General features: G+C 46.9%; 1 protein-coding gene across 1 annotated transcript in view; it reads right to left on the reverse strand.

The window, feature by feature from the left end:
- Window positions 1-13,428, reverse strand: part of LOC149338833 (uncharacterized) — a 177,825-nt gene that overhangs the window by 131,630 nt on the left and 32,767 nt on the right. Inside the window, exons 3-4 of the mRNA XM_089550814.1 lie at window positions 11,098-11,271; window positions 10,492-10,589 (exon numbers count right to left, since the gene is read on the reverse strand). Of these exons, the coding sequence (XP_089406940.1) occupies window positions 10,492-10,589; window positions 11,098-11,271 (272 nt within the window). The remainder of the gene's footprint in view (window positions 1-10,491; window positions 10,590-11,097; window positions 11,272-13,428) is intronic.

Consider the following 13,428-nt stretch of genomic DNA (forward strand, 5'->3'; position numbering starts at 1 on the left):
CCCGCAAATCTGGCTTATTGGAACTCGTGTGCCATCTAACACGCCCGGCTTTCAACCATATTACAAAACGTACAACGAAAACCACATCTCAAGGGTCACTCGAGGGGGACAGATCGCAATCACTCAAGGGAGAAATACATAAACAGTACATGACAGGAGCGGTATAAGTGCTAAGTTTTTAATGTTCACCCTAATCAATAATCAATCATTACTAATGACCCATCTCAAGAAAAAACAACTACAGATGCTGAAACCAGATGCCATATCTTGAGTCACGATAAAATTTTTAAAGGGTGTCTCTATATCAAAGTGTGCAACTTCAGCACAAATGTCTAAACATCACTCATCACATCACTTTACTTTCCATAACGGGCCTTGCATACGGGGTGGGAATTACACGGCGCAGGCTTTGACAGCAGTCGTAAACGTTGATGGACAAGTTATGGCAACAATGTTGTAAGGGACGCCACTCCGGTCAGTAGCTGGCAAAAAACAACTTGGCAAAGACTTTTGTTCGGGCACCTTCCGCAGAACTTCAAGAAGGTGACCGATGCGATGGAGCTGCGTGGTGGGGGTGTGCAGATGTAGGGTTCTTGTCTGAGCGCTGAATAAAAAATAGTTATGAACAAGACGAGAACGGAAGTGCGACAGCGAGCAGAAAAATTGCACAAACCTGATTGTACTTTCACTGACAATATGGCAATGTCACATGAATACGAAGAGTGAATGAATCTGGTGGTTCTGGTTTGTACAGCTTCGAAGCCATTTCTTATACATGCTTGATGAGAGTTGCAGTTGGTCGATGTGCATTCACAGTTTAGTTCTGAGGAGCGAAATGTACGGTTGTGGTCTCACGTGTTGGTGGGCATTCCGCAGGTGACGTTTAAGAAGCCAAGTGCTTTATTATTTGACGATATCCTGTTAGTCACATGAAAACGCCAGTATAAATCATTAAAACTGCTGATATCGAAGTATTTGTATGACTTGACCAGGTAAACCGGGGAGTTTGAAATTGTGTACGGAAGGTAAAAGGTTTTCGACGGTGGTGAAAAGACATTCACTTACACACAGGGTCTGTCCTAAAAGTATTGAGACAAGTCGCGGTGTGACGCGTGCATGCACTAGATTGCGAAAGAGGTCTTGGGGGAAAGAGGGAAGCCTTCAGCTTCACAATCCAACGAGCTTAGTTGGCTGCGAGTAGGCGAAGCGAGTGGACGTCTTCGAGCGTGTACCCATGTTTCGTCGCTGCGTCGAGGAAACCATGGAGCGAACATTGGAACAGCGCTACGCGTTGAAGCTTTGCAATAAACTGAGTAAGTCACCTACCGAGTCAATAAACGTGACCAAGGCAGCATGTGGGAACGATGCGATGTCCAGGTAACGTGTTCTAATGGCACAAAGCATTTATAAACGGTCGTGACGACGTTCACCACGAGCAAAGGTCCGGGCGCCCCTCGATGACTGTTACGGACGGTAACGTTGACTGTGTGGTCCTGAACATCTTCACGGCCATTTGTAAATTCTTTGTGCCATTGAAATCTTTGCGATCTGGACACTGCATCATTACCACATGCTGTCAAATGTCTGCGTCGGGGATTTACTCAGTTTATTACAAAGCTTCACCGCGTCGCGCCGTTCCAACGTTCGCTCCATGGTTTTCTCGGCGCAGTGACGAAACAGGGGTACACGTTTGAACACGTCCTTTCGCTTGACCAACTCGAAGCCAGCTGAGGTCTTTGCATTTTGAAGCTGAAGGTTCCCCCTCTTTCCCCTAAAAGCGGTTTCCCGATCTAGCTCATGCACGGGCCACACCGCGACTTGTCTTATTACTTTGAGGACAGACCCTGTATATTAGCGTTGATCATCAGCAGCCACTTAAAAACCAGTTTTGCATATCATTACTCATAGGTGTTCCATTCTGAGAAGGTTTCGTGGGTACATCTGTTTATGCTTTTGAAATCTCATCTCTGCTGAATAAACTGTGAGCTATAGAAACCCATAGAAAACTCGCAATAATTCAAATGCGTGCGGAGGTGCAAATGGACAAGTATTTTCCGTTACAGATTCTTGTGTAATGATATTACGCAGCAACTTTGGCTGGTTGAACGTATTTGTAGGCGCAGATAAACGAAAGGCCCCAGTAGGTCAGGTAAAGGGAAGACTTTCGTGTTTCCTGTCGCACCTATTTGTTTCACATAAAATGCATTGCGAAGAAACACTAAATAAGAGTACTGTGTGTGTCTTGTGTGTGTCTTGTGTGTGTCTTGTGTGTGTCTGTGTGTCTCTTTTCTATCTGTGTCACTGTCTTTTGCGCTGTTTTAAATAATCAAGAGTACTAAGTCAAGCAATAGACTGATAGGTTAACTTCACGTGATTGCAAATATGTGATTACTATAGAAAATATGGTTTTTACAAGCCAGAAAATTGGGCAAACACGAAGAATACGTAGAGCCCCCACACACGAATTTGTGCAGCTGCGATTGTGACGCGTTTACGGCGGCTTGTCGCGGAGCACTATTTCGACGGCAGTGGGCAATTGCCGTCTATATACAAAGTAAGCTGTAAAGCGTGTTTAGCCAAGAATGCCTTGCGGCTCATGAATAAAATACCACGAAACAGACTACACTGTGAAAAGCCCAGCAAGAACGCTAATTCTTTCGCCTCGCATTCTGTGCACTCGGGATGTGTGTAGTCTTTATATATGTTGCGAGTTCAGAATCGCAAGCTCCCAAGCCAATCGCGCTCTCTTGTCCTTGCTAGGCGGCCGTTGATGTGCTCTCGTTCGCACGTTAGTGGTTGAAGCAGCTTCTTTTTGCAGGACGCGGCCGTTCTGAAATTGCTATGTGCCTATTCCATTCTTTATTATCGCAATCTCATGGAAACATGCGCAAGCATACCAAGTAGTCAACGTATGCAGCACGATGCGAGCGCGGAGTCGTTCACGTGTTTTACCCAACGGGGAGTGAGATATGCTTTGAGAAATACTGAGAAAAATCTGAGAACTGCAGCATGCATGCGCTATCACCTTTCATTTTGTAGACAAAAGAAAAAGTTTCCGACCACAAAGTAGCATCAATGCAGAACATAAGGCGCCCGCACGCAAGGCTGAATTTTGAGGCTTTTCATTCCAGTGCTCGTTCTCTGCGGCTAAGAAGCAGCATGGCAAGCTGTAGGATGGTTCGACAGGATGCCGGCAAGCTATCCCAGGAAACGAAAGATCTGGTTCCGAAAGAGCAAAGCATGAGAGCGTCTAGCCATACAGACAGAATGAATCTAGCAGAGCTCCTCAAAGTTAATGAGCGCAAGGTAGCCGGCATAAGGAAGTTTAAAAAGCAGCGAATTTAGCAAGCTCTAAAGAACCAGACATAAGTAAAATTGGATACAACCATTCAGAGACAAACAAGACAATGTCGGTAGCCGCAGCTGGTAAAGAACAAGGCTAATTAGAGAGACATGGGGCATTTGCCCTGCATTGGGCGTAGTCAGGCTGACGATGAGGATGATGATTTTTGGACTCTCATTTTGAACTTTCTTAGCAACGCAGCCAACCCTGTGCGCCAAAAATACATCTGGTGCTACCGAGGATTTACATAGCATTCTTGCTGAGTTTGCTATTTTTCTTTGGTCCTTACAGCTATTCGTAAATTGCTCAATTTGAATGCAAACAGAGTACACATCCCCACCAACATTCCATCCCACATTCTTCAGATTGTGCGGCAAATCATGTACCGTGCGCATACGCTCAAAACTTTTCTACCGATGGTGTTCGTATGGAATGCTCGGTATCATGTCGTCATCAGCAGCAGCAGCAGCGTGATTATGCCCACTGTAGGGCAGTTACCTCTCCATAGCCTCTCCAAAACCCTCCCTAATGTCAGCTGCGGCCATCCTATTCCCGCAAACGCCGTAACCTTATCTCCTACCTAACCTTTTGCCACTCCCTGCTACTCTTGGCGTCTCTTGGAATGCTTTATAATAATAATAATAATAATAATAATCTTTATTAAGCATAATCTGAACATACAAAGAAACGGAAGCGCCGAAGCCACAAGTGGGCTTGTGCGGCGACAACCGGCAGCCGCGGAAATCTTCGCGGTACATCAGAGCTCCATCAGAGGCAAAAGAAAATTAAAAGACGTAAACATGAAGAACACAAAAATTCTGGCACGGAAAGAATCAAAAAGCACTGATAAGATTTTAGTACATGTTAAAGATTCTCTAACGCTTGAACAGCAACACGCAGTTTTTTGCGGGTGGTTAAAGAAAATAAATCATCCGGTAATTCGTTAAAGATATCTGGCACGTAATATTTTCTAGTTGCTTTGCCGTAGTGAGTGCGCACTCTCGGTTTATGACAGCGAGGAACATGTGTCAACGGTACCGGTTTCGTATTTATGTGTCTGTATGCGCTATTCCAAAAATATTTCAGTACTACAATTTGTTTAAAAAGATTGTCAAAAGAAGGCAAACCGGCGGCGATAAAGACACTGTTGGGCAGATTTTCCTGCGGCAAATCGAGAACGCTTACAGCAATGTTTTTCAAAATCCTATTAACACGACATTTCCATGTGAAAGAGCAGTTAAAAAAACAACACATACCGTATCTCAAGATGCTATATCCCAGAGCCTGGGCGACTAATTTTCTCACAGAAAATGGCATCATAGTTCGCAAATTAAACAAGAAGCATGCAACACTTCTGAGTTTCTTACAAATGTGAGTCATCTGAGTATTCCATGCCAAATCACTGTCTATGTGTATACCAGGATACTTAACCGACGGGACGCTAATTATAGGTTGGCAAGAACACAAAGAGCAGTATGAGGTGTGTAAATATATGGAACCTGCACTTGGTACATCTTTATGCGGGTTACGAAAACAGACAAGTCTGGATTTGGTGTTATTTATTTGTATTAAATTTGAGGCAAACCAATCACTAACTTTAATAGCGTCCTCCTGAAGGTTAGCCAGGGCATATGAAAAATCAGGGTTGCTTGAGACTAGTAAAGAGTCATCGGCGTAAAGGAATATGGTGGATGATTTCACATGGTCACATATGTCATTCACATATAAGTTAAACAACAAAGGAGATAAAATGGACCCTTGCGGGACACCACACAGCACTTTTACAGCGTCACTGCAGATAGGCCCAAACATGACTGCTTGAGAACGATTGTGAAGATAGTTTTCAATTAAAGACAAAAAAGGACCCCTAAATACATACGAGTACAGTTTAGAACACAAAATTTGATGATTTATCGTGTTGAAAGCTTTTTTTACGTCCAAAAAAAGTGCGAATGCTACCTCATTGTTCTCCAGGCTTTGATGCAGCAAATCGGAGAGATTTTCCAATAGCACCTGTGTTCCTGACCCGCTGACAAAACCGTACTGATTCCCACTCATTAGGTCATGTTTAGTAATAGAAGCATTCATTACATAAAGTACATGTTTTTCCAATATCTGGGATACGCAGGAAAGAATAGATATAGTGCGGTAGTTTTCAATATCATTCTTCTGCCCACTTTTGTACAGAGGAACAACGCGAGCGCTCTTCAGTGATTCTGGCCATGTACCACTCTTAATTATGCCGTTTAAGATAAGCAGCAAAACATTTTTCAGAGCTGTAATGTTTCTTATCAGATCACCTATGAAAATGTTGTCAAGTCCGGCAGATTTGTTACGTTTCAGACTAGACAAAATGCTGAAAAGATCAGATTCTGTCATAAGAGGAAGAAAAGCAGATGGCGATACGCTTTTTGTCATTTTCGTCGAGCTCACAGTTTGGACTGCGACTTGTTGCTCAGCGGAAAAAACGTTATTAAACTCATTCGCCAAAATATGCGACACAACACCGAAATTGCGCTCCACTGATTCTTGAATGGAAAAGCGTTGGTTACCAAGTCACTGATTAATCAGAGACCAGGTGCTCCTGACATCGCGACGAGTGCTGCGAAACTGCTGTGCAAGGAATTTTCTCTTTGATAAGCGCATAAGTGCAGTTACCTTGTTTCTGATGCAACGATATTCCGCTCGAAGTTTGTCATTTTTTGGTACCCTGCGGCATCGAGACCAGATAGCTTCTTTTTCTTTGATGGCAGCCAGGATTTCAGCAGTCAGCCACTGACAGCCAATTTTACGTTCCTTCACAGCCAAAGTTTTTTACACACTTCCTTTATTTCGCCTAATACCTTGACGAAACTGTCGTACGCGGTATCACTAGTGTTATGATGAATAAATGAATCCCAATCATATCCAGTAACATGATTATCGAACATGATTATCGAACTTTTTGTTACCCTTTAGAACGACCAGTTTTCTTGCCTTCGCATCACATGTACTGGCCGATTGCATTTCTTCCCCTTGATTTAGACTACGATGTACGCAACAAGAGTTTGTTCCGTAACCAAACTATACCTACTTCCTGTCTGTTAACGTTACACCTATAACTTTTCTTTCCGTGGCTCGTTGCACTGTGCTTACCTTACGCTGTACCCTTTTGTTATCCTACACTTTTCTGCCCCTTAAGACCGTACCGGAAGATAAAGCTGCTTTAAACTTTTCTTCTGAAGGATATCGCTAAACTGCTATTCATGATCTGAGAGAATTTGCCAAATGCGCCGTACCTCATTCTTATACTTGTTCTTTCACAATTGTTATGTGGATCTGCGGTCTCTTACTGTTCTAAGTAGGCGTATTCCCTTACCCCTTCCAACATCTCGCTTATAACAGGAAACTGCGGTTTCCTTCCGAGGCTGTTGAACTTTGCTTTCATACGAAATGATTTGTATGCCCACCGTTCTCCTGTGCTCATTTAACTCATTGATCATGCTCTGAAGTGAAGCTCCTGAGTGATGTAGCAAGGCAGTGGCCTCAGTGAATTGGGCTTAGTAAAATATTCTCAACAGCTTTGACCACCAAATGTTCCCAGGTCTCGAATGACATCCTGTAAACAGCCTTTGACTAGCATTGGCGAGATCATGTTTCCCTGCCTGACACCCTTCCTTGCTGTTATTTTATTGCTAAATTTATGAGGACTATGGAGTCTGCAGTAGTTTTAGACATTTTCCAGTATTTTTACGTATGGCTCTTCTTCACTTACATATAAGGGTTGATTGCATACATTAACACCAGAATTCATATATAAGCACCCTAACAACTCTGTTTGAATAAGAAATTGCTTCTAGAAACAGGAATTAATATTCTTGCTGATTTGAAAGACAGAAGTTTTGTGTATGTGTATCACTTGCGGGCAGCATTACTCGTAGCTAAAGGAAATTCAAACTAAGGTTCGCCATTTCCCGATGTCTTCGAATGACTGTTTTTTTTAACCGGGGCACGAGGGACTTACAAACGTCGTCGTTAAGGTTAAAAAAAATCTACTTTGAGAAGCTAATAAGAAGTAGTAGTAGTAGTAAAAGACTTTTATTCGACCAAAATTTATAGGCCGAGCATTTCGACCGCCTGGGCGACCAGAAGCCGCTGTTCTTCTTCCCCTTCAGCGCCAAGCCAGTCGAGCCAGGTGGTCGAGCCGAGGAGCCACGAAAGAGGCATCCGTGTAAGCTACACCCTGGGTATCAAAGAGAGGGGAATGGTGCTGCGCGGCCGCATGACGACGTCCGGCGTGCAGGACGGGGGACATGTTGGTCGGGAGGGGAAGGATACGAAGATTGGGGGCGGGGGTGGGAATAGGAGAGGTAAACGGGGAGATTGGAAAGGGCGAGATACCCGCTTGAGTCAATAACCACTGACCCTGACGGGTAAGGGAAAGCCGGGCAAGCTGCGAGTCACGATGGAGACTGAGAAGAGAACGAAGAGGATGGAAGAGGCCTGTGGCAAAGAGCTTAGTGGTAGAGGTAGTGATAGGGAGGTTGAGAGCTGCCTTGTAGAGGCCCACAAGGGCAGTCTCGAGAGCGTTAAGTTGAGTCTGAGTGAAGGAAGCGTAGGGTGCAAAGTACAAGACCTTGTTGAGGGCCAGCGCGTGGGCAACTCGGCACGCGTGAGCCTCGTGGAGACCTGAGCGTCGAGTGACCACGCGCCGCAGGAGGTGAGTTACAGAGTGGCAGGTGGTGACAGCGCGGTGAAGGGATTGCACATTCTTAGCCGCATGCAAAGGGAAGCCAAGAACTTTGCACTGTGTGACGACAGGAATGGGAGAGCCAGAAAGGTGGAGAGAGACGAAGTTGTTGTGTGAGCGCTGGTAGGAGGAATGGTTCAGAAGGAGAAGCTCGGATTTCTCAGGAGCAGGAGAGAGGCCAGCGGTGGTGAGAAAGGAGTCGATGAGATCTAGGCCACGTTGCAGGGTGTCCTGTACGTGACCGGGAGAGCCAGATGAACACCAGAGAGTGATGTCATCGGCGTAAAATATATGATGCAGGTCGGGAATTTCAGCTAGCTGGGAGGCGAGAGGGGCCATAGCGAGATTGAAAAGGGTAGGAGAGAGAACAGCACCTTGAGGAGTGCCACGGGTGAGGTGGTGTGGGTTAGACAAGTGGGTATCTACTCGAAAGCGAGCCACACGTTTAGAGAGGAATGAGCGGATATAGGAGTACATGCGGGAGCCACAATCCAAAGAGGCGAGTTGAGAAAGGATGTGATCGTGGCAAACACCGTCAAAGGCCTTGCGAACATCGACGGTCACAAGTGCGTAAATTTGAGTGGGTGTAGGGGACAGAAACGTTTGCTGGAGAATCAGAAACATGTCCTGTGCACAGACGCGGCGTCGGAAGCCAATGAGAGAATGGGGGAAGAACTCCCGTGCCTCAAGAAAATCAGAGAGGCGAGTCAGAGCCATTCGCTCAAGGGTCTTACCAACGCACGACGTCAGGGAGATTGGGCGGAGGTTAGAGAGAGAGGGAGGTTTGCCCGGCATTGGAATCATAGAAATAAGGGAGGATGTCCAGGAGCTCGGCAAGCAGCCGCTCTGCCAGGCCTCATTGTAGGTTTGGAGGAGGAATTCTTTGGCGCAGTCAGGAAGGTTACGAAGTGTGGTGTATGTAATGGCATCCTCACCGGGAGCCGAGCGTGTAGCATTAGCAGCCAGAGCAGATTCGAGCTCCCGGAGAGTGAAGCATTGGTCCAGATCGGGGTTAGGTCCACCTGAGTACACCGGGTAGGAGGGTGCCAGAGGGGGCGGGAGGTAGAGAGAGGCGAGTTGATCAAGAACTTCGGAGGGAGTCCCCTGAGTGAGGGCTTTAGCTAGAGTGGGAGCAAGGGCAGGCTTAGTGCCAATAATAATAAAGAATAATTATTAAGAACTTGAATGAGAATTTCATAAACACGAAACAGCACATCAAATCGAGAACTTGGCCTCCAAAGTTGTATGATTGCTAGAGGAGTTAAAATTGCCAGAAACAAGCTGCACACTCATGGGTGTTTTTCACGTTTTACGGTCAGGCAGCAAGTTGAGCTTGTAGAGTGCAGTAGAGCTTGGCAAGGAACATTCCAATGAGTGGCTGCGCGATATGCGAGACAATGCAAACGCACCGATTTGGCCAATAAGTTTTGTTAATATAGCTGATATAGTTCAATAGAAAATTCAATATAAGAGTGCGAAACGCGATGTCGCAGGTATTCTCTGGATGAAACGACGGCCACTCTGCACATCTTCTGCAGACAGTGACTCCACAGGAACTTTGTTTGAAGCCATACCTACAGTTGGGGCCATCCAATTGGGCATCCCACCCGGCAGCGCTTCAGGTGAAATGCAGAGCGAGAATTCTTCCACGTCTATTGAGTGGCTCTGTTAGACGCACAGATGCTTTCCTGCAGGGAAAGGACCACGCCTTCGGTGTTTTTGTGTTCGTGATAGCCTTATAGTACAAGAGTGCAAGGAGCCGCTCCATGTATTTGCTTAAGAGTTCCTGACAGCTCTTCCATTAGCAGGCAGTACTTAAAAAAGAACATGCATGTTGATATTTTTTACTGTAGAACATAGATGATGTAACTACTTTTACCGATATAGATACAGACGGAACGAGGGGTATTTTAGGAGTTCGGCGTCTGCATAGCTAAAGAGAAAGAGCATATTGAGACCGGACGACAGGCTGGCCCAGAGAAAACCACACCCGGGAGCCGGAGAACAGCCGAAGCCCCCATCGGCGCCAACCAGTCTTTATCGTCCTCTGGGTGGGTTTGCTCCCCCACTCTCCCTCCGCCCCTTCTCCTTTCCCGCGCACGGTACTCGGCCTGCGTAGGCCTTACACCGTGTGTTGTTTCCCGTAATATATTTCCACCGGGGGGCCGAAGGGAGGAAGTGAAACAAAAGAAAGTCCAGTAAGACCAGTGCCACCGGCTACTGTGGGCGCTTTTCAAGTCGCTTGCCAAGGCGACGGAGACATATATCTTTATGTTCGAAACCTGCTTTGGAAAAATGTGGTGCACAACGCGTGGGCGATGCTCAGGCAGTTCTTCGAGTTTGTATGTCGCGGGGCAGAGCCGGGCAACGACTCGGTAAGGCCCATGGTATCGGGGTAAGAGCTTCGCGGCACGACCACCAGTGCGGATGGTGTGGCGAACAAGGACCAAGTCGTTGGGTCCGAAGGAAGGTGGTAATGGAGCTGCCTCATTGGCCGCTTGCACACGCGCATGAGCCCTGCGACGGTTGCGCAGGGCGTCAAGGCGGGCATGACGAAGTCGATGGGCGGAGTCCGGGGTGGGGGCACATAGGATGGGGCAGGCCCAACTGGGTATCCAGGGACGGGAAGGCGCTCTGAAATAAACGACGGAGAACACCGCCTTATGAGTTCTTTGAGCGCCGCAGTGTTGATGGCAGCAGGAAACGGCAGCAGGAACAAAACAATCCCAGTTTGTGTGCGATGGAGCGACGAAGGACGCAAGTCGGGTTAACACGCTCCACGGGGCCATTGGACGGTAAGGTGAATGACGGAGGTAGCGGAATGCGTAATGTGAAAAGAGCGGAGGGCTCGCTCGGATTCGCCCAACATAATGGAGCTCCCACGGTCCGTGATGAGGCGTCGGGGCATACTGTGCCGGACGCCAGATGCCGTTCCACAAACGAGACGGCATGAGCGGACGGCGTGTCAGGAACGGGCAGTGCTTCGACCCAGTTGGAGAAGTGGTCGATTGCAACCAGAACATACCAGTTGCCGGGGTGCGTCTTCAGAAACGGGCCCAACAGCTCGCGTTCCTTGATGTCAAGAATGTCCTCCTCGAGCCTCCTTCGTTGACACACTGTGACGAAGCGGCCGCAACAATCCTCCACACGGATGCCAGCCAAGATGGGCTCGGCGCAGTCCTCTTGCAGGAAGAGGAGCCTGGTGACCACAGGGTCCTACTTTATGCCAGCCGCCAGCTCTCCGAAATTGAGCGCCACCGGCGCTCTTCGGAACTCGAATGCCTCGCCGTTGTGTGGGCCGTCGAGAATTTCCGTCCCTTTCAGTACGGTCGTCACTTCGTGACGGTCAATAACGCTCTCACTTGCCCGCAGTCCGCTAAACATTTGAATGCGAAGATTGCACGCTGGTCCCTCAAAATTCGAGTATGATTTTACAATAGTCCATCGGTGTGGCCATGGACTTCGTGCCATTCCTATTCTGTGGTGGCCTTGATGGATCTCAGGACCGCGCAAACTCAAGATCCCACCGATGCCACCAAAAATACGTAGCGGGACGACAGGCTGGTCCAGAGAAAACGACACCCGGGAGCCGGAGAGCAGCCGAAGCCCACATCGGCATCAACCAATCTTTATCTTCCTCTGGGCGGGTTTGCTCCCCCACTCTCCCTCCGAGCCTCCTCTTCTTCTGCGCACGGTACTCATTCCCATAACAATATATTGATATCTGATCCTCCATAACATAATACGTGAAAACCTGATCTAACGCCTCAGCAACACCAGCTGTATTACCGCAAGTTCTGCCGCGGCTTGTCATTAGATGGCATGGGAGCACCTGATCGTGCCGTCGTGCAGTTGTTGGTTAGTTCCGAGAAAGAAGGACGGCTCGAAACGAGTTAAATGAAGAATGAAATCTCAGAAGTAAAACTCCCAATAACAAATTTTTCTTCATAAATAGAGACAAATCTTTAGATATGGCTAAAGGCAATTGTATAGTAGGTGTGTGTATCACATCTCCGAGTATGTGGCTAAGCATGAAAAGTAACTTCGAACGACAAACCCGACGGATAGCAGTTGATATATTTAGGGCAATCATTTTAATCTGTGCCGGTTATTAAGAACTCACTAGAGGCCATGAACCATTGCTGCTAGTTGAATGACAGCGCATATTCGCGGCGGAAGATGTTTGACCGGACATTGCGCATAGCTAGGCATTGCACAGGTTTTTGTGTTCAGTCTGTCCAGACTAACACTTCAGCAAGATGCCGCTACAGTCAACACGTGCTTTCAAAATTATCTGACGCCAGTTGCGGGGATTTCTTTGGCTGGTGGAATGAATACCTTCTATAATACCTCCCCTCTTCCATGTTACCTGTCCGGTCCTTCATTTAATAGACCGACAGCCAGGCTTCAACTTCACTGTGCACAACGGACCGCGCTTAGGCATATTGCCTTACGCCTCGCTCTTCTGCTTGGCACGGGGTTTTTCAGCTCGATCCGTCCAAATTGACATTTCAACAGGATGCCGCTGCATTTGACATGTGCCTTCAAGGTTATTTGACGCCAGATGCGGGGGATTTCATTTCCAGGCGGATATTACCATCTACAAGCACCCCCCGCCTGGCACATGACACAGAGCATGTCACGTGCACAGCCTGTCATGTGCATGGGACAGAGGATCACGCTTAGACATGTTCTTTTAAGCCTGCTCTTCTGCTTAGCACGGTTGGTTATTATTCCACTACAATCAGAACTGATTGCAACGATCTTTTGGTCTTGCCATGCTCACAGAGCTGTGTCATCGCTGCCCATGACGTGTTTTCTGTTTGTGCACTGCTTCAATGCTTCAATGTAGCGACGGTGAATCAAACCTTGGGCCTGGTAATTGCAATGAAGACACTTTTGAACTGTTAAAGGAGTTGCTTACAGTTCATACCAAATCAACAGCCGCGACTGCAGCCCTCCGAACACAACAGGCGAATTTGGAAAAAATATCTCATTTACGCGCACGCTTTGCGGATTTCGAGAAACAAAGAGAACGTATTGATACCTTGGACCTCAGAATTCACACCTTTCCGTCAAAACTGGCCTAGATGAAAGGTTACCGTAGACGTTCCTATTTAGTCGCTTTTGTCGTAAGTGAAGAACCAGACGAGAGAGATTCTGATCTAAAACTGAAGGCTATAACCAAAATCTCCTCGGAAACACTTGCTGCTCATTGCAATTTTCTCGGTAGAATTAATCGTTTAGGCAAAAAACACTGACAACAGGCCTGTGATAATATTTTTCCAAGCTTACAATGAAAAACAAAAGTCCTTAAGAACGCATACAAGCTCAAAGGAAAGAATATGCGGATTAA

Source organism: Amblyomma mixtum, chromosome 6 (genome assembly GCF_055824585.1).
Source record: "Amblyomma mixtum isolate Tamu chromosome 6, ASM5582458v1, whole genome shotgun sequence".
NCBI lineage: Eukaryota > Metazoa > Arthropoda > Arachnida > Ixodida > Ixodidae > Amblyomma > Amblyomma mixtum.